This window comes from Bufo gargarizans, chromosome 6 (assembly GCF_014858855.1).
Source record: "Bufo gargarizans isolate SCDJY-AF-19 chromosome 6, ASM1485885v1, whole genome shotgun sequence".
In the NCBI taxonomy this organism is placed as follows: Eukaryota; Metazoa; Chordata; class Amphibia; order Anura; family Bufonidae; genus Bufo; species Bufo gargarizans.
This window is the reverse complement of record NC_058085.1, coordinates 348,162,086-348,183,451: the sequence shown is the minus strand read 5'-3', so window position 1 is coordinate 348,183,451 and position 21,366 is coordinate 348,162,086. Positions and strand designations below refer to the sequence as shown.

Genomic DNA, 21,366 nt, shown 5'->3' with positions numbered 1-21,366 from the left:
AGCTCTATACCCAAAATCCAGGTGACAGGTTCCCTTTAAGCTTCAGCTGTTGCTGTATTCCAACAGTAGTCTCTATTCCATGACAGCCGACCCAGGCAGTTGAAGAGACATCGGTCCGTGACAAGGAGCTGACAGACAAGAGCGAGGTCAACGTGGGCAGAGTTAGTACAACCTGGTACTCGGACAATAAGTAATGGCAGGTCTCTCAGGGTCAATTCGAGAGTCAGGCGGCAGGCGGTAAGCATGGGAAATCAGAATGGAATAATAACGAACCTTCACAGAAACTAGCAAGCTAGAGAACCTGTTGCTCAGGCAGCTTCCTGTAGGAGAAGGCACCTCTAAAACCTAGGGATAGCAGCCATTGGCTGAGGACAGACTAGACTGTGTGTACGCTGGCCCTTTTAGAAATTAGGAGATCTTCTGTACCTCCAAAGAACTGAGAGCAGAGGAAAAGAGGTGCAAAGAGGTCCAACAGACTATTGAGCATTTTGGGGGCTGTGCCCACTTGGAGCAGGGGGAGGCTGACAGGGGGTGAGTGTTCCAGCGGCCCTGCGTACCATGAGAAGAGAGACACTGGTGGTCATGGACAGTCGTTTCTGCTAAAGCTAGACATGTACACCTAGTATACAGGTTCCTGTAATTTGCTCTTTTTCTGAGGACATTTTTTGGTCATATTTTGTATGGACTATTATTATGACATTCGGTAAAAACCATAATCGTGTCAAAGGCAATATAATCTGTTAAAATCATTAAAAATAATATATTTATTGTAGAAAATGTAATTTTTAATTTAATTGAGTGAACAGAAATCAAACAGCAGCTTCTCGATTCTTCCTAGTAGGGATTAGAGATGACCAGCGGCACACTGACCCGCTGTATATGTGACTGATAAGATGTCCTCGGCAGTGTATACACAGTCCTTTGTTTCTAATTTTAATTGGAAGATCCTCTTGATTACCTTGAGGTCTTCTGGAGTCCATTTGAATTATTACGCCGGTCCTTTTAATAAGAGATAATTGTGAGCCCTTATATCTCTCTTCTATCTTTAAACAGGATATTGCGACTCAGAAGTTCTCGATGCCTTCTCCAATCCGCACTGTGATTGCTGCTGACTTCGATAATGATCAGGAGCTGGAAGTCTTTTTTAATAACATTGCCTACAGGGGCTCTTCAGCGAATCGTATGTTCAGGTAAAGCCACAGACTGTGTTCTAAATGGACACGTTACAACAGTACAATAGCAAGATGGCGTCTTCTGCATGGCATGCTTATATATACTGTCTGTGTAAGGGAGGGGATGCTAATACCGGACATACAGTGTCAGTGATACTACATGCAAGGCTGAGGCTACTTTCACACTAGCGTTAATATTTTCCGGTATTGAGATCCGTCATAGGGTCTCAATACCGGAAAAAACGCTTCCGTTTGTCCACATTCATTGTCAATGGGGACTGAACTGAACAGAATGGAATGCTCCAAAATGCATTCCGTTCCGTTCTCATACCGGAGAGAAAACCGCAGCATGCTTTCCGTCCTGGGATGCGGAGCAAAACGAATCCGTCATGATCCACAATGCAAGTCAATGGGGAAGGATCTGTTTTCTCTGCCACAATAGAAAACGGATCCGTCCCCCATTGACTTTCAATGGAGTTCATGACAGATCCGTCTTGGGTATGTTAAAGATAATACAACCGGGTGCAGATGGTTGTATTATCAGTAATGGAAGTGTGAGAGTAGTCTGACATGTGTCATTTAATGTGCGCTTTTGTGTGGTTCCGTGGACCAATAGGGGTCAATTCACATTTATTCCTCTTGCTGACGTAGCACTTACCTGTTCCACAGCACGTTACAGACATCATCACGCATTGTCCTCAGTGAGGCTCCAATCTAATCAGTATGTCTCTAGATGTGAGAGGAAACCCATACAAGCACCAGGAGAACATGCCAACTCCATGAAGAGGTGGCCTTTGGTCAAATTTGAACCTAGGACACCAGTGCTGCAATGACCAAGTGTTGTCCACTGGATGGATGGATAGATAGATAGATAGATAGATAGATAGATAATTGGAGAGAGAGGTTGATAGATAAATAGATAGAGACAGGGACATAGCTAAATGCTCATGGGCCCTGGTGCAAGAGTTCAGCTTGGGTCCCACTTCCCTCAGTGCTTTGTGGCCAGGGGCAGGGTGCACCTAGCTATTCTGCTGCCTGAGGCAAAAATGGAAATGACCCCCCCCCCCTTCATTCCAAATTCTCAACCTAACCCCTTCCTTCAAACCCTAATGTTAAAGGGGTTATCCAACATATGACCCCCAATGGCCCGGCTGCTCAAATGGATTATATTTACCGCGCTCCCCGGCACCCGAGTCGCTCCTGATCCCCGCACAGCTGCCACTGCATCTCCCTGTCTCCTGGATCAAAACATCCGGTAACGTTGGGGCGGAGGGGGTAGCAGACAATAACAGGGCACGATGGGGAAGAGCATTACTAGCATCGTGGGTGACGATAGGCAAGCTCGTCCCCGTCGCAGCCTGCTATTGCAGTGGGTGCCGGGGAATGGAGTAGGTATATTCTATATGAGGGGCACGGGCATTGGGGGGGCTCATTATAGAGGTTGGATAACCCCTTTAAAGACACACTTGGAAAACATTAAAAACAGCGCTACAGAACATACAGGGTAATACAGCCCCACATGCCTCTTACATCCAGCGATGTCTCCTGTAGATGTCTTCTTTCCTCATCTTCTCCTTTCAGATCAGACCGCCATGATGATTTCTTTCAGCTGTGCCTTGTCTCTGCAGAGTTTGACAAACAGACATCTTAGTTTCCTACTTTACTATCATCCTCCCATCTTCTCAACACCCCCCCAATAATGTGCCCAATTTTTTCCCCAATACTATACTGCAGAAAATACTAGCACCACACAGATAGTGCCCCTTCAATAGTGCCATAAAAAAAATAACTGCGCCAGGGAAATAGTGTCCAACACTAATAGTGTAAGCATAACGTCCCCCAAAAGAACTGTGCTAAGATGATACTGTGCCAGGGTACCCCCCACAGTAATAGTGCAAATACTTCTACTTATATAGATGACACCCTATATACACACACCACACTATATGGATGACACCCTATATACACACACCACACTATATAGATGACACCCTATATACACACACCACACTATATGGATGACACCCTATACACACACACACCACACTTTAGATGACATCCTGTATACTGACACACAGTGCACTATACAGAGAACACCCTATACACACACTGCACTATATAGACACATCACACACTGTATAGATGACCCCTATACACACATCACATAGATGACACTTACCCTCTCCACACCCAGTTAAGTTCTCCTCCTGTGCCCTGCTTGGCTGAAGGACCTTGATCAGGTAACTGTGACATCACCAAAAGTTCTGCAGGTTTCTGCTGTAAATGCTGTGTATAGTTTTTAGCCCTGCCCACTCTCCAGTCATAGCCATCCTGCACCGGATGCCTCTCCTCCAGAGCCAGCAGCAAGCCCCTTCCCCCAGCAATCCAGCAGTGAGCTGAGGACTGGAAGAAAGGCATACAGTGCAGGAGAAGGAACTACTGCAAACGCGCGGCCTGGAGGAGACCAAAGAGGAGAGGTGAGTACAGCGCTGGCAGTGCTTCTCTTCCCCTCCTCCGGCAGGCTAATGAGTGCTTCCAAAAATAGGTAATTAGCAGAGCACTTCTGGCAAAGGGGGCCCTCTGGGCCCCCCTGGCTTAGGTACCTGGTCGCAATTGCGACCTCTTCAACCCTTATATCTATGCCAGTGATATGATCCATCTTGATTGATGAAAACATGCCAAATCTCGCGCACTGATGTGATGATGTCACCATGTCAACTCGCTGACGTCACCGCGCCCAGCCAGCGTGCTGATGTGGTGACGTCACACGTAGGCGCACGCAAGATTTGGTGAATTTTCTTCAATCAAATGGATAAATGATGTGACAACTTTGGGTCACTTAGCTCTCCAGGTTCGCCTTCTTCTCACCTTAGACGGTTGGCACACCTCAAGAAGCCACTCCAACACTGCAGACTTGCACACGGCCATCACCAGCTTTATTGTCACTTTTACAGCAGTCCAAACAAATCATAAACAGAAATCCTCGGCCATCCGGCCACTGACTACACAGTATTTCTCCCTCTCTATCGGGATCTGGGTCTACCACCCAGCTCCCCAAAACACAACACAGTGCTTACCCCACAGAGGGTTAGAGGGTCCCGGGTCCCACAGGCCTCGACACAGCGTGCTCCTTCCCCAGACTGGGAGATCTGATTGAGGAGCTGAGCCCACCTTTACCTGAGCCCCTTAGGGCTCAGGTTATCTAAATTACCAGCCTAGCTGCTGCAGACAGAGGAAAAAACTATTTTCCCAGCCTTTCCTGTTCTCACCCAGGCTCCTCTGGGTGAGATACTCTATTTCAATGGCCCTCATATGGCCCTATGGCAGCTCCACTGCCACAATACATATACATATATATATATATATATACGGTATATATATATATATTTATATTTTACCCCCATTTCAGGAACAATTGTTCCGTTACCACGAAGTGCGAGGAAACTCGCCTTTGTAACAAATCAAATGTTTCCTTCCTTAACAATAATCACAATCTAGGCTCCTTTTTTGGCCACTCACACTAGGATGAATTTCATAGGAGGTTATTAAAAGGGTTTAGAAACGCAAAACCGGCAAATTGCCATGTCCTCAAAGGGTTAAGTTCCTAGGAAAGCGCTCTCTGTCTCTCTCTGTCTTTCTCTCTGTCTTTCTTTGTCTCTCTCTCTGGAAAAATTATTCCCAAACGAATCTGAAAAAATTCTGATTCTACTGAATCAGAATATTATTATTTTTAAATTCAGGATGAATTTCGATTCTAGCGGATCAATTCGCTCATCTCTAATACAATTCATTTTACATTATTCTGGAATTTCTTCTTCATTTCTAAAGGATGGCCAAACTATGCTGAAGGAGCCCAGGTTCTCAGTACAATATTTTTGGGATTCGTGAGGAGCAGAGAAAGAACCTTGTCCCCATTTGCAGGATGTCGCCTACTCCTGCCAAACAATTAAAAATTGAGGTCTCTTGCAAGTTCCAACCTTGGAACGTTTAGTACAGTTAAGATGAAGTCCCCTTCAGGCTGTTCATTTGTGTGAAATGAGGAGGAACTAATGCTTGATTTCCATGGCAGCTTAGATGGGAAACCTGTGGCAAAGATGAAAAGAAAATAAGATGAAATAAAATTCATAGTTTTCATAAAAAGGGTTTCTGGGAGGATGACAGGACTGATTTGTACAGAAATTGTCAAATGTGGTCAGAGGAAAGCAAAATGTGCCCGGTGGGTTTCCTTCTTTGTACTCTTTTATTTTGACTGCAAAAATTTTAGCAGCAGAATTTAGGAACAAAGGGGAAGGTGAATGATGTCACTGGACGTGTATCATTTACTATGGTTTCCCGGTGGGTCTTCTAAGTTCCTTGTCAAGTCATGCAGCTTATATATTAATTAAAGCCCTCCTGTCTGATACGGACGTGCAATAAATGTGATGAAGGATTTGTGGTTATTCATTTCCCCGGACCACTTCCGACATTTAAAGTGAATTTATTACCTGCAGCCATCTTATACACAGTAGGAGAAGTAGAGATGAGTGAAATTATCAAAAATTTCGATTCAGCCGCTTTGTCGAAGTTCACAAAAAGATTCAATTACTTATTCACGAATCACATTCCATTGTATGTAGCAAGCGCAATGACGGGGAGCGGCGATCGCGGTGCCCCCCCCTCCCATCATTGAACCCCTCAGATGCTGCGTTCAAAGCTGATTGCGGCATCTGACAGTCACATTGTGACACATGATGGGGGTGCTCTTATTACTGGCACATGATGGGGGGTGCTATTATTACGGGAATATAGTGCTATATTTTTTTTTCAGCAGTACCCATGATTCCTCACTGCTTCTTGCTTGTGGGCCAATGAGAAGGCTGCAATTTCTTTGACTTTAGGAGTAGTGTTGATCGCAAATTTTCGCATCGCAAATTTTTTTGCAAATTTTTCCGATTGCTGATTTTCGCAATTAAAAAAAATAATGACTGGAGACTACCAGTTCTCAAATTCGCAAATATATGACGAATATTTGCCCAAATACTCACAAAATATCGCTAATTTGAATATTGCCCCTTCTGCTCATCACTGCTCTCTACAGGAGAGAGGAACCTGCTCATAAGACCTTACACTATACAGGAGAGAGATCCTTGCCCATTGGTATAAGAAACCAGCTCTATCTCTCAGTAAAGTCTCAGCCCATTTAATCATCTCTCAGCTGAAAAGTAAAGGGATCAGAGGACAGTTAAAGGGGTTAGCCCATGACTAATGTAAAAAATGAAAATCATATAGTACATGACAATCTGTTTCTAACAAAGCTAGAACCAGCTGTCACGGCTGAGGATGGGGGAAACCCTCAGCCGTGCGATGCCAGGTGGTGTAGTGGCTACTCGGCCATAAGAACAGGATAGGGAGCAGGTCACCTCCTCACGCATCCCTACCCTGACCCTAACTCCTAACCTGCATGGGCCGACCTTTAAGGTAGGAGGACCCATGCGCAGGAACCTCAGAGCCCTGTCTTACCCTCCGCAGATCCCTGAGCTAGGAGCTGGGTAAGACGACATACTCCTCCTTGGCACGGAGGAGCAGGAGTCTCAATGGCCAAGCTGTTGGGAAAAGGGGAACACTAACAGACTAATGGAAATGGCAGGCGAACTAAGTAGTTCCACCAACCTGCCACAGCCTTGCTGACTGGATCCCTCAAGAGACAGGAATCCAGAACCATTAGCTGCACCAAAACATAGAAAGCTCCCAACAGAACAACATACAACCTCACCAACATAAAGACATCAACAAGAACTATAATTTTATGACCACAGGGGTGGCTCTCACAGGCAGGTCAAATGCACAGGAGGCTGCTCCAGCTAGCAGGGCTGAAGCAACCTACTGAACGATGCCAAAGACTCAGGCTATATAGGCCAAGAAGCCACACCCACAGTCAGACACACCCAGTGACATCACTCACACACTGGGAAGGGGGTTAACCCTTCCAGCACCACAGAAGGGAAAGTCACAGACAGGGGAAGTGTCCAACAGATCACACTGTGGCTGTTACCGCAGGCAACGACATGGGTGGCAGCCGTCCAGGCAGACAGCCCGAAGGCCAGGACACTGCCACCACATGTACAACATACCAAACGTTGCCACGGGCAGCCACAGAGAAAGGAAGATGTCCGTGCGCACCAAACAACAACAAGTGCACACCAGACATACAAACAAAGTGCATCCACACACGCACACAACTCCCCGGCAACTGCACACAAAGCTGTTGTCCGCGGCAACCGCACTGAGGCCAACTACATTATGCCTCAGCTGCGGTTGACACAACAACCACAACCGCGGGCAACTGTATGCGGCTCCCAAGGAGTCACGACCATAACCGTGGCCGTGACACTCCCACCCCTCAAAGCCCCCCCCACCAAAAAAAAACACGTGAGGGACTCAACAAGGGGATAGGAGAAGGGAACGTCCACTCACACATGATTCCCAGAACGTCGCTGTCAGCTGCATCCTCTCCCGGCTCACACTAGCCAGTCCGACGAGGCCTGCAGCCCGCACCAACGACAAGGGGATGGAACCACAGAGAGTGGACGAGGGGACTCTCCACTAACGTCCCCACTCCAGTCGCTGCCAGCAGACACCCCTAACCAGCACGCAGCCGGACCACTTACGGGGTGCTGCCAGCAAACGACCAGAGATGGGAACATGGAGAGGGACGAGGGACCACCAACACGGACACGGAAGGTACGGTGGCGGGGAAAAGCCACCAACCGTGCCGTTAACGGTGATCCCCCCGGGACGTTCTCCCTCCGGAGAACGCGCATGCAGGCCACAAGGGGATGGCACTGCATGCTGCACCCTCTTCCGAAGGTAGGACCCTACAACAAAAAACACCAGGGTGAGGGGATAAAAATAACAGGGGACGCCAAACGGACACGGTGAGGAAGTGGCGGGGAAACGCCACTCACCGCGCCGTCAGCGGCGAAACCCCCATAACGCTCTCCCTCCGAAGAGCGCGCATGCACCCCATCAGCAGACAGCGGTGCATGCTCTACCCTCTTTCGAGGGAATCGCCACATGAGATGCCGCTGTGGTCATAATGTCACGGCTGAGGATGGGGGAAACCCTCAGCCGTGCGATGCCAGGTGGTGTAGTGGCTACTCGGCCATGAGAACAGGATAGGGAGCAGGTCATCTCCTCACGCATCCCTACCCTGACCCTAACTCCTAACCTGCATGGGCCGACCTTTAAGGTAGGAGGACCCATGCGCAGGAACCTCGGAGCCCTGTCTTACCCTCCGCAGATCCCTGAGCTAGGAGCTGGGTAAGACGACCTACTCCTCCTTGGCACGGAGGAGCAGGAGTCTCAATGGTCAAGCTGTTGGGAAAAGGGGAACACTAACAGACTAATGGAAATGGCAGGCGAACTAAGTAGTTCCACCAACCTGCCACAGCCTTGCTGACTGGATCCCTCAAGAGACAGGAATCCAGAACCATTAGCTGCACCAAAACATAGAAAGCTCCCAACAGAACAACATACAACCTCACCAACATAAAGACATCAACAAGAACTATAATTTTATGACCACAGGGGTGGCTCTCACAGGCAGGTCAAATGCACAGGAGGCTGCTCCAGCTAGCAGGGCTGAAGCAACCTACTGAACGATGCCAAAGACTCAGGCTATATAGGCCAAGAAGCCACACCCACAGTCAGATACACCCAGTGACATCACTCACACACTGGGAAGGGGGTTAACCCTTCCAGCACCACAGAAGGTAAAGTCACAGACAGGGGAAGTGTCCAACAGATCACACTGTGGCTGTTACCGCAGGCAACGACATGGGTGGCAGCCGTCCAGGGAGACAGCCCGAAGGCCAGGACACTGCCACCACATGTACAACATACCAAACGTTGCCACGGGCAGCCACAGAGAAAGGAAGATGTCCGTGCGCACTAAACAACCACAAGTGCACACCAGACATACATACAAACAAAGTGCATCCACACACGCACACAACTCCCCGAGAACCGCACACATAGCTGTTGTCCGCGGCAACCGCACTGAGGCCAACTACATTATGCCTCCGCTGCGGTTGACACAACAACCACAACCGCGGGCAACTGTATGCGGCTTCCAAGGAGTCACGACCATAACCGTGGCCGTGACACCAGCCCTGTTTTAGGTGTTAATATTCTGTAAACAATGTAAATTTATATATAGTCGTACAGTCTAATAGGTGGTGTACTTAGAAGAGGAGGCCTCGTGACCCTCGGTCTGATTCCCTTCCAAGGCCTTGCCCCGCTCTCCACGGACTCCAAACCAGGGATGTTGTCTTCCTGTGTGATAGGCATGTCATTATTTTTAATGTTACTATATTCTAAAGGATCAAAAATGATTTTCCTCTCTAAATTACAAAATTCACATAATTACCTCTATATTGATACAAATAGTCTGTGCTTCATCTTAAAATTACATATAGGAAGTCATTTCATTGCAATAAAGGCAAATACAAGTCCATTTTTCTTAATGTAGTCCAGTACATTTCCATCCAGTGTCCTTGTGTGCCTGCTATATTCATTGTCAAGTCGTGTCCTAGATGAAAAAGAATAACTGGGAAGAAAATGACTCGGTCTGATTTCAAATACTCCGTCTCTATTCCTGGTCTGATCTTTATAGTATTGATTGTATCTAGAAAAACCCATATAGAATATTCTACAATCTGTCCAAATGTACCTCTAGTTTTCTCATCAGCAGAAATTGTATATACCGTATTTTTCGCTTTATAAGACGCACCTGATGATAAGGTGCACCTAGGTTTTTGAGGAGGAAAATACGAAAAAAAATATTTTGAACCAAAAAGTGTGCTTGTGGTGGGTTTTGAACTAATGGTGGTGTCACGACCATGGTCATGGCAGTGACTCCTGGAACCGCATGCAGTTGCCTGCGGTCTTGTCTTGTTTGTCAACCTCAGGTGAGGGCTGTTAGTATCTTGCCTCACGTGTGGTTGCCGCTGGCAACATGATAGTATTGGCAGTATAGCAGCCTGTGCTTTTGCTAGGCAGCTTGCTGTCAAGTGCATGCGGTTGCACCTGGCAACCTGTCTAGGTATGTGTGCACTTTCCCTGTTTTGTGTGCACGGGGTTTATGTGTGTGTGCACTTCCCCTTTAAGTGGCTTCACTACCCTGTCTGGCGTTGGAAGGGTTAATTCCCTTTCCAGTGTGTGTCTGTGTGGGTGTGGCTACTTGGGCTATTTAGCCTCTGATGAGATCTGAAGCTGAGGGGGTACTCCAGCCTTGTGGTGAGCTGGAGTCATCCTCCTGGTCTCTTATACCATCTGCCAGTGAGGGCCACTCTTGTGGTCATAAAAACATGTCATGATGTTAATTTTATGTTTGTATGGTGTTTATCTTTCTGCAGCTATGGAACTGGGTTCCTGTGTGTTTGTGTGTGTGCTGTGTCCTTCATGTTTGGTATGAACATTCAGCATGTGAGCACGGGATCCAGTCAGTGTGTCTGTGGCAGGTAGGTGTGGAAGTGGTTTCACTCACCTGCCATATCCATAGGCTGGTTATGTTTCCCCTTCCTTGCAGTTTGGCCAGTTTAGACTCTAGTTTCTCCGTGTCTAGGAGGGACAGGTTGTCTTAACCAGCTCCTAGCTCAGGGATCGTAGGGACCCGAGGTTCCTGAGTATGAGCTGAGGGCTAGTAGGGACCCGAGGTTCCTGAGTATGAGCCCTCCTACCATCTGGGTTAGCTCATACAGCTAGGAGTCAGGGTCAGAGTTAGGGATGCTGTAGGAGGTGACCTGCTCCCTAATTCTGTTGTCCTGGCCAAGCAGCTTTCACATACGTGTAACATCGCACGGCTGAGGGTTTCCCCCATCCTCAGCCGTGACAGGTGGTCTGTGGATGACAATATTATGGGGGATCTGTTGATGACACTGTTATGGAGCGGATCTGTGGATGATGCACTGTTATGGGGGCATCTGTGGATGACACTATTATGGGGGATCTGTGGAGGACACTGTTATGGAGGGGATCTGTGGATGACGCACTGTTATGAGGGATCTGTGGTTGGCGTCTATGTGATTATAACACCCATCATCCTAAAGAATATACTGATGTACTGGTACATTGGTGCATTCTCAAGGATGAGGGGAGTTATAGTCAGATTAAATATAAACACTATCCAGGGACTCTTCTGCAATTGGCATGTGTTTATATTAAATATGACTATAACCCCCCTCATCCATAGGAATCCACTTATATACTGCAGAACATGGGTGGTGTATGAGCAGAGAGCAGCAGGACTGGCAGGCACAATAACAGGTGAGCTGGAGTGCACAGTGTGACAGGCATCCAGCACATGGACGAGAAGTGCACACGGGATCCTGGCGCTCAGGTCAGTGCCCGGGGGTCCCCCGGCATCAGCTGGAGGAGGGGACAGGGGGGAGAAGTTTATACTTACTGGAGCTGCGGGCTCCCGTCCCGGGTGCGCACCAGATACATGGGCTGGTGGCTGGAGGAGCGGACAGGGGGAAAAGTTTTCAGTTACTGGAGCTGCGGGCTCCAGTCCCGGGTGCGCACCGGATGCATGGGCTGGCGGCTGGAGGAGGGGGCAGGGGGGAAAAGCTGCGGGCTGCAGGCTCCGATCCCGGGTGCGCACCTGATGCACGGTCTTGCTATGGAAGCGCGGGCTGGCGGCAGAAGCCTTCAGTGAAGCCACCAGCCAGCCCAATAGTTTAATGGCAGGCTCAGGAGCTGTTAGTGAGAGCTCCTGAGCCACCTAATTTCTGTCGCATTCGTTTTATAAGACACAGTGACTTTTTCCCTCCACTTTGTCTTATAAAATGAAAAATACGGTACATTACCAATTAACAAATACACACTAGAGTAGAGAGGTTCCTGCCCATAAGAGCTGGCACTCTACAAGAGAGAGGTCTCTGCCCAAAAGATCTTATGTCTTACAGAAGAAGACCCTGCCCATAAGAGCTTAAACTCTACAAGTGAGAGGTCCCTGGCCATAAGAGCTTACACTCTACAAGAGAGAGGTCTCTTGCCAGAGGAGCTTATGCCTTACAGGAGATAGGTCTCTGCCCATACAAGCTTACACTCTACAAGAGAGAAGCCTCTGGCCAGAAGCAGCAGGTATTTAAAGGTGCTTCCTACCACAGGAAGATGCCTGAGCAACCTCAGTGTCTAGCCCCGGCGAACATCGCTTGTTCGCGTTCGCCGCGGCGGGCGAACATATGCGATGTCCGGTCCGCCCACTATTCGTCATCATTAAGTAAACTTTGACCCTGTACCTCACAGTCAGCAGACACATTCCAGCCAATCAGCAGCAGACCCTCCCTCCCAGACCCTCCCACCTCCTGGACAGCATCCATCTTAGATTCATTCGGAAGCTGCATTCTTAGTGAGAGGAGGGACAGTGCAGCTGCTGCTGATTTAATAGGGAAATCGATAGCTAGGCCAGTGTATTCAGTGTCCACTCCAGTCCTGAAGGACTCATCTGATCTCTGCTGTAAGGACAGCACCCCAAAAAGCCCTTTTTAGGGCTAGAACATCAGTCTGCTTTTTTTTTTTCCTGTGTAATCTAATTGCAGTTTCCTGCCAGCGTGTGTGTCAGGCTCACAGCATATACTGTGCCCACTTGCCCAGTGCCACCACTCATATCTGGTGTCACAATAGCTGGCATTTAAAAAAAAAAAATGAACTTTTTTGACTGTGAAATAATAGCAGTCAGTTTCCTTCACGCGTGTGCGTTTCAGGGCCTGCCAGGGCACAGTGTCACACCAGTGCCACTCATATCTTGTGTAACAGTAGTGTACAAAAAAAAAAAATAGAAATTTGACTGTAATAGATTGAATAGCAGTTAGTTGTCTGCAAGCGTGTGTGTCAGGCCTACAGCGTCTACTCTGCCAACTTCTGCCAGTGCACAGTGCCACTCATATCTGGTGTCACAGTAGCTTGCACGCATAGTACCACTAATCGAAAAAAAAGATGACAGGCAGAGGCAGGCCACCCCGCAGGAGCCGTCGTGGTCGTGGTGCTGTTTTTCCTTTTGGCCCTAGAATAATGCCCAGTGTTCAGAGGCCACGTACCCTGAACTCGAAAAGTTCTGAGGACAGAGTTGACTGGCTAACACAGGACACCCAATCTTCTACAGCTTCCGCTAAGAACCTTGACGCACCATCCTCCTCCAGCTCAGCTTCGGGCACCTCTCCAGTTACCACTCGCCCGCCTGCCGCCACCACCAACACTAACACCACAGCCACCACAGCCGCTTCACTTGATCTGTCAGAGAAGTTATTTACACATCAGTTGGAAGAAATGAGTGATGCGCAACCATTATTGCCAGAGGATGTAGATAAAAGGGATATGTCTCAGTCAGGCAGCATTACACACATGGACGTACGGTGTGATGATGATGATGATGTTGTACCCGCTGCTGCTTCCTTTGCTGAGTTGTCAGATACACGTGAAGCGGTTGATGATGACGATGTGTCCGTGGATGCCACGTGGGTGCCTGCTCGAAGAGAAGAAGACGGGGAAAGTTCAGATGGGGAGACAGAGAGAAGGAGGAGACGAGTTGGAAGCAGGGGGAGGTCGTCGCAAGGAGCTAGTGGCACAGTCAGACAGCATGCATCGGCACCCGGGGTCAGCCAGACAGCACGCCAATCAACGCATGCTGTTGCCACCACCAGAATGCCGTCATTGCAGAGCTCAGCAGTGTGGCTTTTTTTGTGTGTCTGCCTCTGACAACAGCAATGCCATTTGCAACCTGTGCCAAAAGAAACTGAGTCGTAGGAAATCCAACACCCACCTAGGTACAACTGCTTTGCGAAGGCACATGATCGCACATCACAAACGTCTATGGGATCAACACATGAGTACAAGCAGCACACAAACTCAAAGCCGCCATCCTCCTCCTGGTCCAGCATCTTCAGCCACGTCAACCACTGCTGTCCTCCTTGCCCCCTCTCAACCACCAGCCACTCCGCCTCTCGCCTTGAGCAGTTCCTGCTCATCTGCCCACAGTCAGGTGTCTGTCAAGGACATGTTTGAGTGTAAGAAGCCAATGTCACAAAGTCACCCCCTTGCCCAGCGTCAGACAGCTGGCTTGTCGGAACTCTTAGCCCGCCAGCTTTTACCATACAAGCTGGTGGAGTCTGAGGCCTTCAAAAAAATTTTAGCTATTGGGACACCGCAGTGGAAGGTACCCGGACGAAATTTCTTTGCACAAAAGGCAATCCCCAACCTGTATTTGATTGGGGATTGTGCAAAAGGAAGTAATGGCATCTCTGGCACACAGTGTTGGGGCAAGGGTCCATCTGACCACTGATACCTGGTCTGCAAAGCAGGTATATCACCTACACTGGGGCAGGTATATCACCTACACTGCGCATTGGGTAAACCTGCTGACGGCTGTCAAGCATGGAATGCGTGGCTCTGCAGAGGAGTTGGTGACACTGCCGCGACTTGCGGGCAGGCCTGCTGCCACCTCCTCTACTCCTCCTACTCCATCCTCTTCGCTAACCTCCTCGGCTGAGTCCTCTTCTGCTGCTGCGTCTTGCTCCACATCAACGGAACCCCCCCCCCCCAGCTCCCCAGGGGCTATTCCACATCCCGGATTCGGCAGTGTCACGCCGTCTCGGGGTTGACTTGCCTGAAAGCAGAGAGTCACACCGGACCAGCACTCCTGTCCGCCCTGAACGCACAGGTGGATCAGTGGCTGACTCCGCACCAACTGGAGATCGGCAAACAATTTGTTGGCGGCATTAAATTTGAGCAAGATGCCACATGTGCTGTGCATGGCACATGTGTGTAATCTGATTGTGCATAAGTACCCAGGCATAAGTACCCATTTCAGGCGTTCCTACACGGCCATGGCGCACTTTTCAGATATCCAGCGGCGAAACAACATGCCAGTGAGGTGCTTAATTTGCGTCAGCCCGACACGTTGGAATTCAACACTCCTAATGTTCGACCGCCTGCTCCAACAAGAAAAAGCTGTCAACGAGTATTTGTATGACCGCGGTGCTAGGACAGCCTCTGCGGAGCTGGGAATTTTTTTTCCACGTTACTGGACGCTCATGCGCAATGCCTGTAGGCTCATGCATCCTTTTGAGGAGGTGACAAACCTAGTCAGTCGCACCGAAGGCACCATCAGCGACATCATCCCATTTGTTTTCTTCCTGGAGCGTGCCCTGCGAAGAGTGCTGGATCAGGCTGTAGATGAGCGTGAAGAGGAAGAGTTGTGGTCACCATCACCACCACCAGAAACAGCCTTATCAGAATTGCTTGCTGGACCTGTGGCAACGCCGGAAGAGGAGTGTGAGGAAGAGGAGTCAGAGGAGGAATGTGGCTTTGAGGAGGAGGAGGAGGAGGAGGAAGACCAACCACAGCAGGCATCCCAGGGTGCTCGTTGTCACCTATCTGGTACCCATGGTGTTGTACGTGGCTGGGGGGAAGAACATACCTTCAGTGAGATCACTGAGGACGAGGAACGGGACATGAGTAGCTCGACATCCAACCTTGTGCAAATGGGGTCTTTCATGCTGCCGTGCCTGTTGAGAGACCCTCGTATAAAAAGGCTGAAGGAGAACGACCTGTACTGGGTGGCCACGCTACTAAACCCCCGGTATAAGCAGAAAGTGCCTGAAATGTCACCGAATTACCGGAAGTCGGAAAGGATGCAGCAGTTCCAAAATAAATTAAAAAATATGCTTTACACAGCTTATAAGGGTGATGTCACAGCACAACGGGAATCTAACAGGGGAAGAGGTGAAAGCAATCCTCCTCCTACCACGACCACCCCGGCAAGGACAGGACGCTTTACAGACGTGTTGTTGATGGAGGACATGCAGAGCTTTTAAAGTCCTACGCATCGCCACAGCCCTTCGGGGTCCACCCTCAGAGAACGACTCGACCGACAGGTAGCAGACTACCTCGCCTTAACTGCAGATATCGACACTCTGAGGAGCGATGAACCCCTTGACTACTGGGTGTGCAGGCTTGACCTGTGGCCTGAGCTATCCCAATTTGCAATAGAACTTCTGGCCTGCCCCGCTTCAAGTGTCCTGTCAGAAAGGACCTTCAGTGCAGCAGGAGGTATTGTCACTGAGAAGAGAAGTCGCCTAGGACATAAAACTCTAGATTACCTCACCTTTATTAAGCTGAATGAGGGATGGATCCCGAAGGGACTGACAGTGGGGGATATATTCGACAAAAAAAGGCCTGGTGATGAGATGATCTGCCTTGGGCTAAAAATGGTCCACACACTGCTGTATTTTATCTCTGAATGCCGGATGACTTGCGTGACTTATCCGCCACCAACTAGGGTTCAAGCCGCAATGTTTGAGGGCACTTTCTGCCTGGGAAACAAACATAAATTTTTCTGCGGCTGCAACAATACCTAGTTTTTCAGGCATGTGTACATGCCAAATTTTTCTGGCCTCTGGTGCTGCACTGTGGCTTCAAAAACCAAACAACAAAAAAAGGCACATACATGTGTCAATTTCCCTTCGTGATCGTTACCTTGTTGTGGTGAAGGGGCTTGCGTATCACAATGAAGCGACCACCTCTATGAGTGTGTTGGCAATGGCAATGTTGGCACACCCCAGATGATAAGGTCGTTGCTTCATTGTGAACAGACCAAAAGCGATCGGCTGGATAATTTTGCATAGAAAAAACATTAATTTTCTTTGTGATCATCTAAGGTGATCATTAAAGCCTACTAGGCCAACAATGGGCCCACACTGCAGAATCTTTGTTTTCTGGGTCACTTAACTATCACTGAACTACCTCAGCACGACCATAGGCTTTGAAAAAAAAAACATTGCCTGCAATCTCCCAAACGTGCGCACGAGCACAGTCATCACTACACCAAGATTGACGCATAGAGGAATAAAATTTATGTCATGAGTGTGTCAACTATTGACAACTCTTTGCGGTTGACTAAAATCTATTCCATACACGTCCCCTGATAGGGGACGTAACAGGGATTAAACTGATAAGAATAGTACTACTTAACACACCACTCCTATCTGGTGGCACATTCGATTGCACCCGCAGTGCCCCAAATTGGAAGTAGGAGGACCGACCAAGCATCTTTTTCCATCTCCCGGTTCCTAAAATCGATTCCATATACACGTCCCCTGATAGGGGACGTAACAGGGATTAAACTGATAGGAATAGTACTACTTAACACACCTTATAATAACGCAGAGAGAGGCAACGCAGAGAGAGGAGTCTGAAGAAGAGGAGTCAGAGGAGGAAGGTGGCTTTGAGGAGGTAGAAGACCAAGCAGGCGTCCCAGGGGGCTTGTTGTCACCTTTCGGGGACCCTTGGTGTTATACGTGGCTGGGTGGAGGAAGAGACCTTCAATGACATCAGTGAGGACAAGGAACGGCACATGGCTAGCTTGGTATCCAACCTTGTGCAAATGGACTGTTTGCGGTTGTTTGCGGTGCGTTAAACAGGGAGTTTGGTCTGCCATAGTTTGGTCTGTCACTGTGAAGCGGGCGAAACCGTTACACTACCTGATCGATACAACATCATACCTGATGTTTTAAAGCACGTTATTCCAAACAATTTAGGAATGTTAGGTGATTTATGCCCTTTATGGATTAAAACCTGACTCTGCGTCAACTACGTAATTTTCCATGGGAGTTTTGCCATGGATTCCCCTCCGGCATGCCACAGTCCAGGTGTTAGTCCCCTTGAAACAACTTTCCTATCATTATTGTGGCCAGAAAGAGTCCCTGTGGGTTTTAAAATTCGCCTGCCCATTGAAGTCAATGGCGGTTCGCCCGTTCGCGAACATTTGCGAAAATTTGCGTTCGCCATTCGCGAATGGAAAATTTTATGTTCGCGACATCTCTACCCCTGACTTCGGATCTTGTTTGCTGACTTTGTTTGATTGCCACCTGTCCTGACCCGTACCTCCAGGCCTCGTACGTCCTCTCGGTGCTTGCACCGAGCACTCTGATCCCCTGGTTAGCTGCCACTGAATTGGGGACTACTCTGGAGTGGCACCTGGCAGCTACCCTACAGCCCAAGCCTATCCCCACCATTAGGGGCTCTAGTGAATACCAGGTAGCTGCTTAGTTACACCCCTCCGGAGTACACCCGGTAAGTGGCGCAGTGGGTCCACACCTGCTTGCATACCAGACATGTTGGGTCCTCCAGAAAGAGAGATACTCTTTGTACTCTAAATGATATTATGCAGTCCTTTGTATTCAAATGAACATTAGATAAACCCAAAGCAGACCTTTTTTTGGTCACAAGACCTTCTTCAGATCATCAGATTGTCCAAACAGCCACAGTCTTGCTGATGCTACAGTACAGTTAGTCTGTTGGCATGCATCATGTTGAGGGCACACCTTAAATACACAAGAGTGCAAAGATCTGTCTTCTATGCACTCTATTAGAAAGCGCACAGCTACTTTCACACTGGCGTTTTGGCTTTCTGTTTGTGAGATCCGTTCAGGGCTCTCACACGCGGTCCAAAACGGATCAGTTTTGCCCTAATGCATCCTGAATGGAAAGGATCCGCTCAGAATGCATCAGTTTGCCTCCATTCCGCTTTGCAGACGGACACCAAAATGCTGTTTGCAGCGCTTTGGTGTCCGTCTGACGAAACTGAGCCAAACGGATCCGTCCTGACACACAATGTAAGTCAATGGGGACGGATCTGTTTTCTATGACACAATCTGGCACAATAGAAAACGGATCCGTCCTCCATTGACGTATATCCTACTAGTTCAACTATTTTACCCTCAACTCCATCTCGCAATGCTCAGCTCAGATTTGCCTGTTAGGCAACTGGCTGCAGCAGGAGCCCTCCCTCATTACAAAAAAGGACCAGATACAATAAGCCTCACCTTTCAGTAAAGTCCACCCGATCGGCATTAAAGGATATCCGTTGTAAATTAAAAACCCCATTCTCATCTCAGAACAGACTTGATTGTAAAGCAAGTGGCTTCTGCAGGAGCCCTTCCCCATTGGTATAAGAAACCAGGTCCATCTCTCGGTAAAGTCCCAGCCCATTGACAATCATCTCTCAGCTGAAAAATAAAGGGATCAGAGGACATTTAAAGGGGTTATCCCATGGCTAATGTAAAAAAAATATATATTATAGTACATGACAATCTGTTTCTAACAAAGCTAGAACTAGTCCCTTACCTCACATGGATCCAGAGATCTCCACATTCACTGCTCTGCTAGATTTACTGTATATCAAGCTGACAGCTTAAGGGGAGGGTCTTTTCTGCTGCAGCTCAGGGGGCGTGTCTCAGCTCTCCCTATCACAACTCAGGGGGTGTGTCTCAGCTCTCCGTATCAGAGCTCAGGAGGCAGCTGTAGGATTAAACTGAGCATGTGCGGCAATCTCAGTGAGCCAGACAAAGAAATAAAAAAAAGAACTAACAGCAGGTGGCGCTATACAGATACATTTTATTGAATAACTCAGTGGCTATGCAAAATCTTTAATAACATGCAATTACAAAAGTATTCGGATCCAGGTGCAGGTTTGAAAACTGTAGAAAATTATTCATGGGACATCCACCTTTTTCCAGAATATGTTATACGGTGCATTTGTACTGCTCATGGCGGTCCTATAAGCTTGCACAACAGAGATAAATTGCCACCTCTCCGTTATACCCCCTCTTTTGTCAGAATGGGGGTCATGGATTCATTTTCTATGTTGGGAAAGCCTCTGTAAAGTAAACCTGACCCTCTTCCATCTCTAATGTCTTTTTTTTTCTGTAGGTTTTTAGGAAAATGGCAAATGTAGAAAAGCAACACAGGACTGCAGAATCAGACTACACAGGGTTTGTTTGTAGTCTGTAACCATGGCGACACTGAAGTCTGCAAAGAGGCTAGATTCTCAAACAGTAGAATATTTTTAATCAAGGCTATTTGCAAAGTTACTCTGTCTTTTAGATTCACTGGAGGAATAAAATGGTTGTCAGGATGGACAATGGGAGGACGCATTTGGAAGTCACATTAAAATCTGTTCGGACCTCTTTAAGATTGTGTGAACAGACCCTAAGCTGTGCCCGTCAAGCCGGCTGCATACACTTTTCTGCTGAATTACAGATGTCACATGATGGATTCAATGCTTAATCGTGTTTTTGTGTTGCTCTCAAGGAAAGTTTCTGTAACCCGAAGGCTCTTTCCTTTGTTGTATGTCAATGGTCTTTAAATTTACCACTACACAGAGCCGTGCCCGCCCGCCCGCATCTGTGAGAAGCATACAGCACAAATTGGCACTTTCCGTTAATAGCAGAGCTTGGTGAGCGCAGAATACAGAACAGCCCATTTGCATTATTGCAGAAGCAAATTCTAATTTTCTTTTCTGTGATTGTGGTGCCAGCGCGCTGCCGCGCTGACTGAATTCTGATGCTTCTGACTTGATTTTACCCAAAGACACGTGTGATTGGCATGTAGGCATTAGTATCAATGGTAATCTCTCTGGTCAGTAAATATCTCGTGCTTTGTGTGGATGCGCTGATTTATCATTCATGATTATATGAATTTAGCTAATATAATGCACAATATTCTGAATGCAAACTATAGGGGATTAAAACATGATCCCATGTGCAGCTACATTAGAAGTAATATTTCTGTCCCTTTCGGCTGCTATTCATCTGTGGCTGCAGTAGGGGGCAGTGTTTGCTGAGAAACCTATCTACACCTTGTTTGCTATACAGTATGAATGTGATATGATTAGGGATGAGCGAACCCGGTGAAGTTCGGGTTTGGCCAAACTTCAGGTCAAAGTTCGGGACCCGAACTTGCCCCGAACACCGAACCAGAACCCGGACCCCATTAAAGTCAGTGGGGACCCAAACTTCACTTTATTATTTTCTGTTACAACATGATTATTCGATCTTCATTCAGCAGGACCTGCGATGACGTCCCCGCGCTCACCACGTGGTGAGCGCGGTGATGTCATTGAAGGTCCTTTTGCAGTTCCTGAAGAAAGAAGAAGATACGGGCTGCGCGATCGAGTGGATAAGGTGAGTTTTTTTTTATTATTTTAACCCCTTAATAGCCATTTTATTTAGCAATCTATCTTAAGAATGCAATTTTCCGGAAAATAAAATCACCCGAACACCGAACCCGAACCCAAACTTCTATGAAAAAGTCCGGTTTCAGGTCTGGTAGCCGAACCGGGTTCGGGTTCGCTCAGCCCTAGATATAATAGCAG

General features: G+C 48.0%; 1 protein-coding gene across 1 annotated transcript in view; it reads left to right on the top strand.

Annotated features, from left to right (window-relative positions):
* The window catches only part of CRTAC1 (cartilage acidic protein 1), a 256,614-nt gene that overhangs the window by 164,243 nt on the left and 71,005 nt on the right, over positions 1 to 21,366 (top strand). Inside the window, exon 5 of the mRNA XM_044299707.1 lies at positions 1,054 to 1,190. Within this exon, the coding sequence (XP_044155642.1) occupies positions 1,054 to 1,190 (137 nt within the window). The remainder of the gene's footprint in view (positions 1 to 1,053; positions 1,191 to 21,366) is intronic.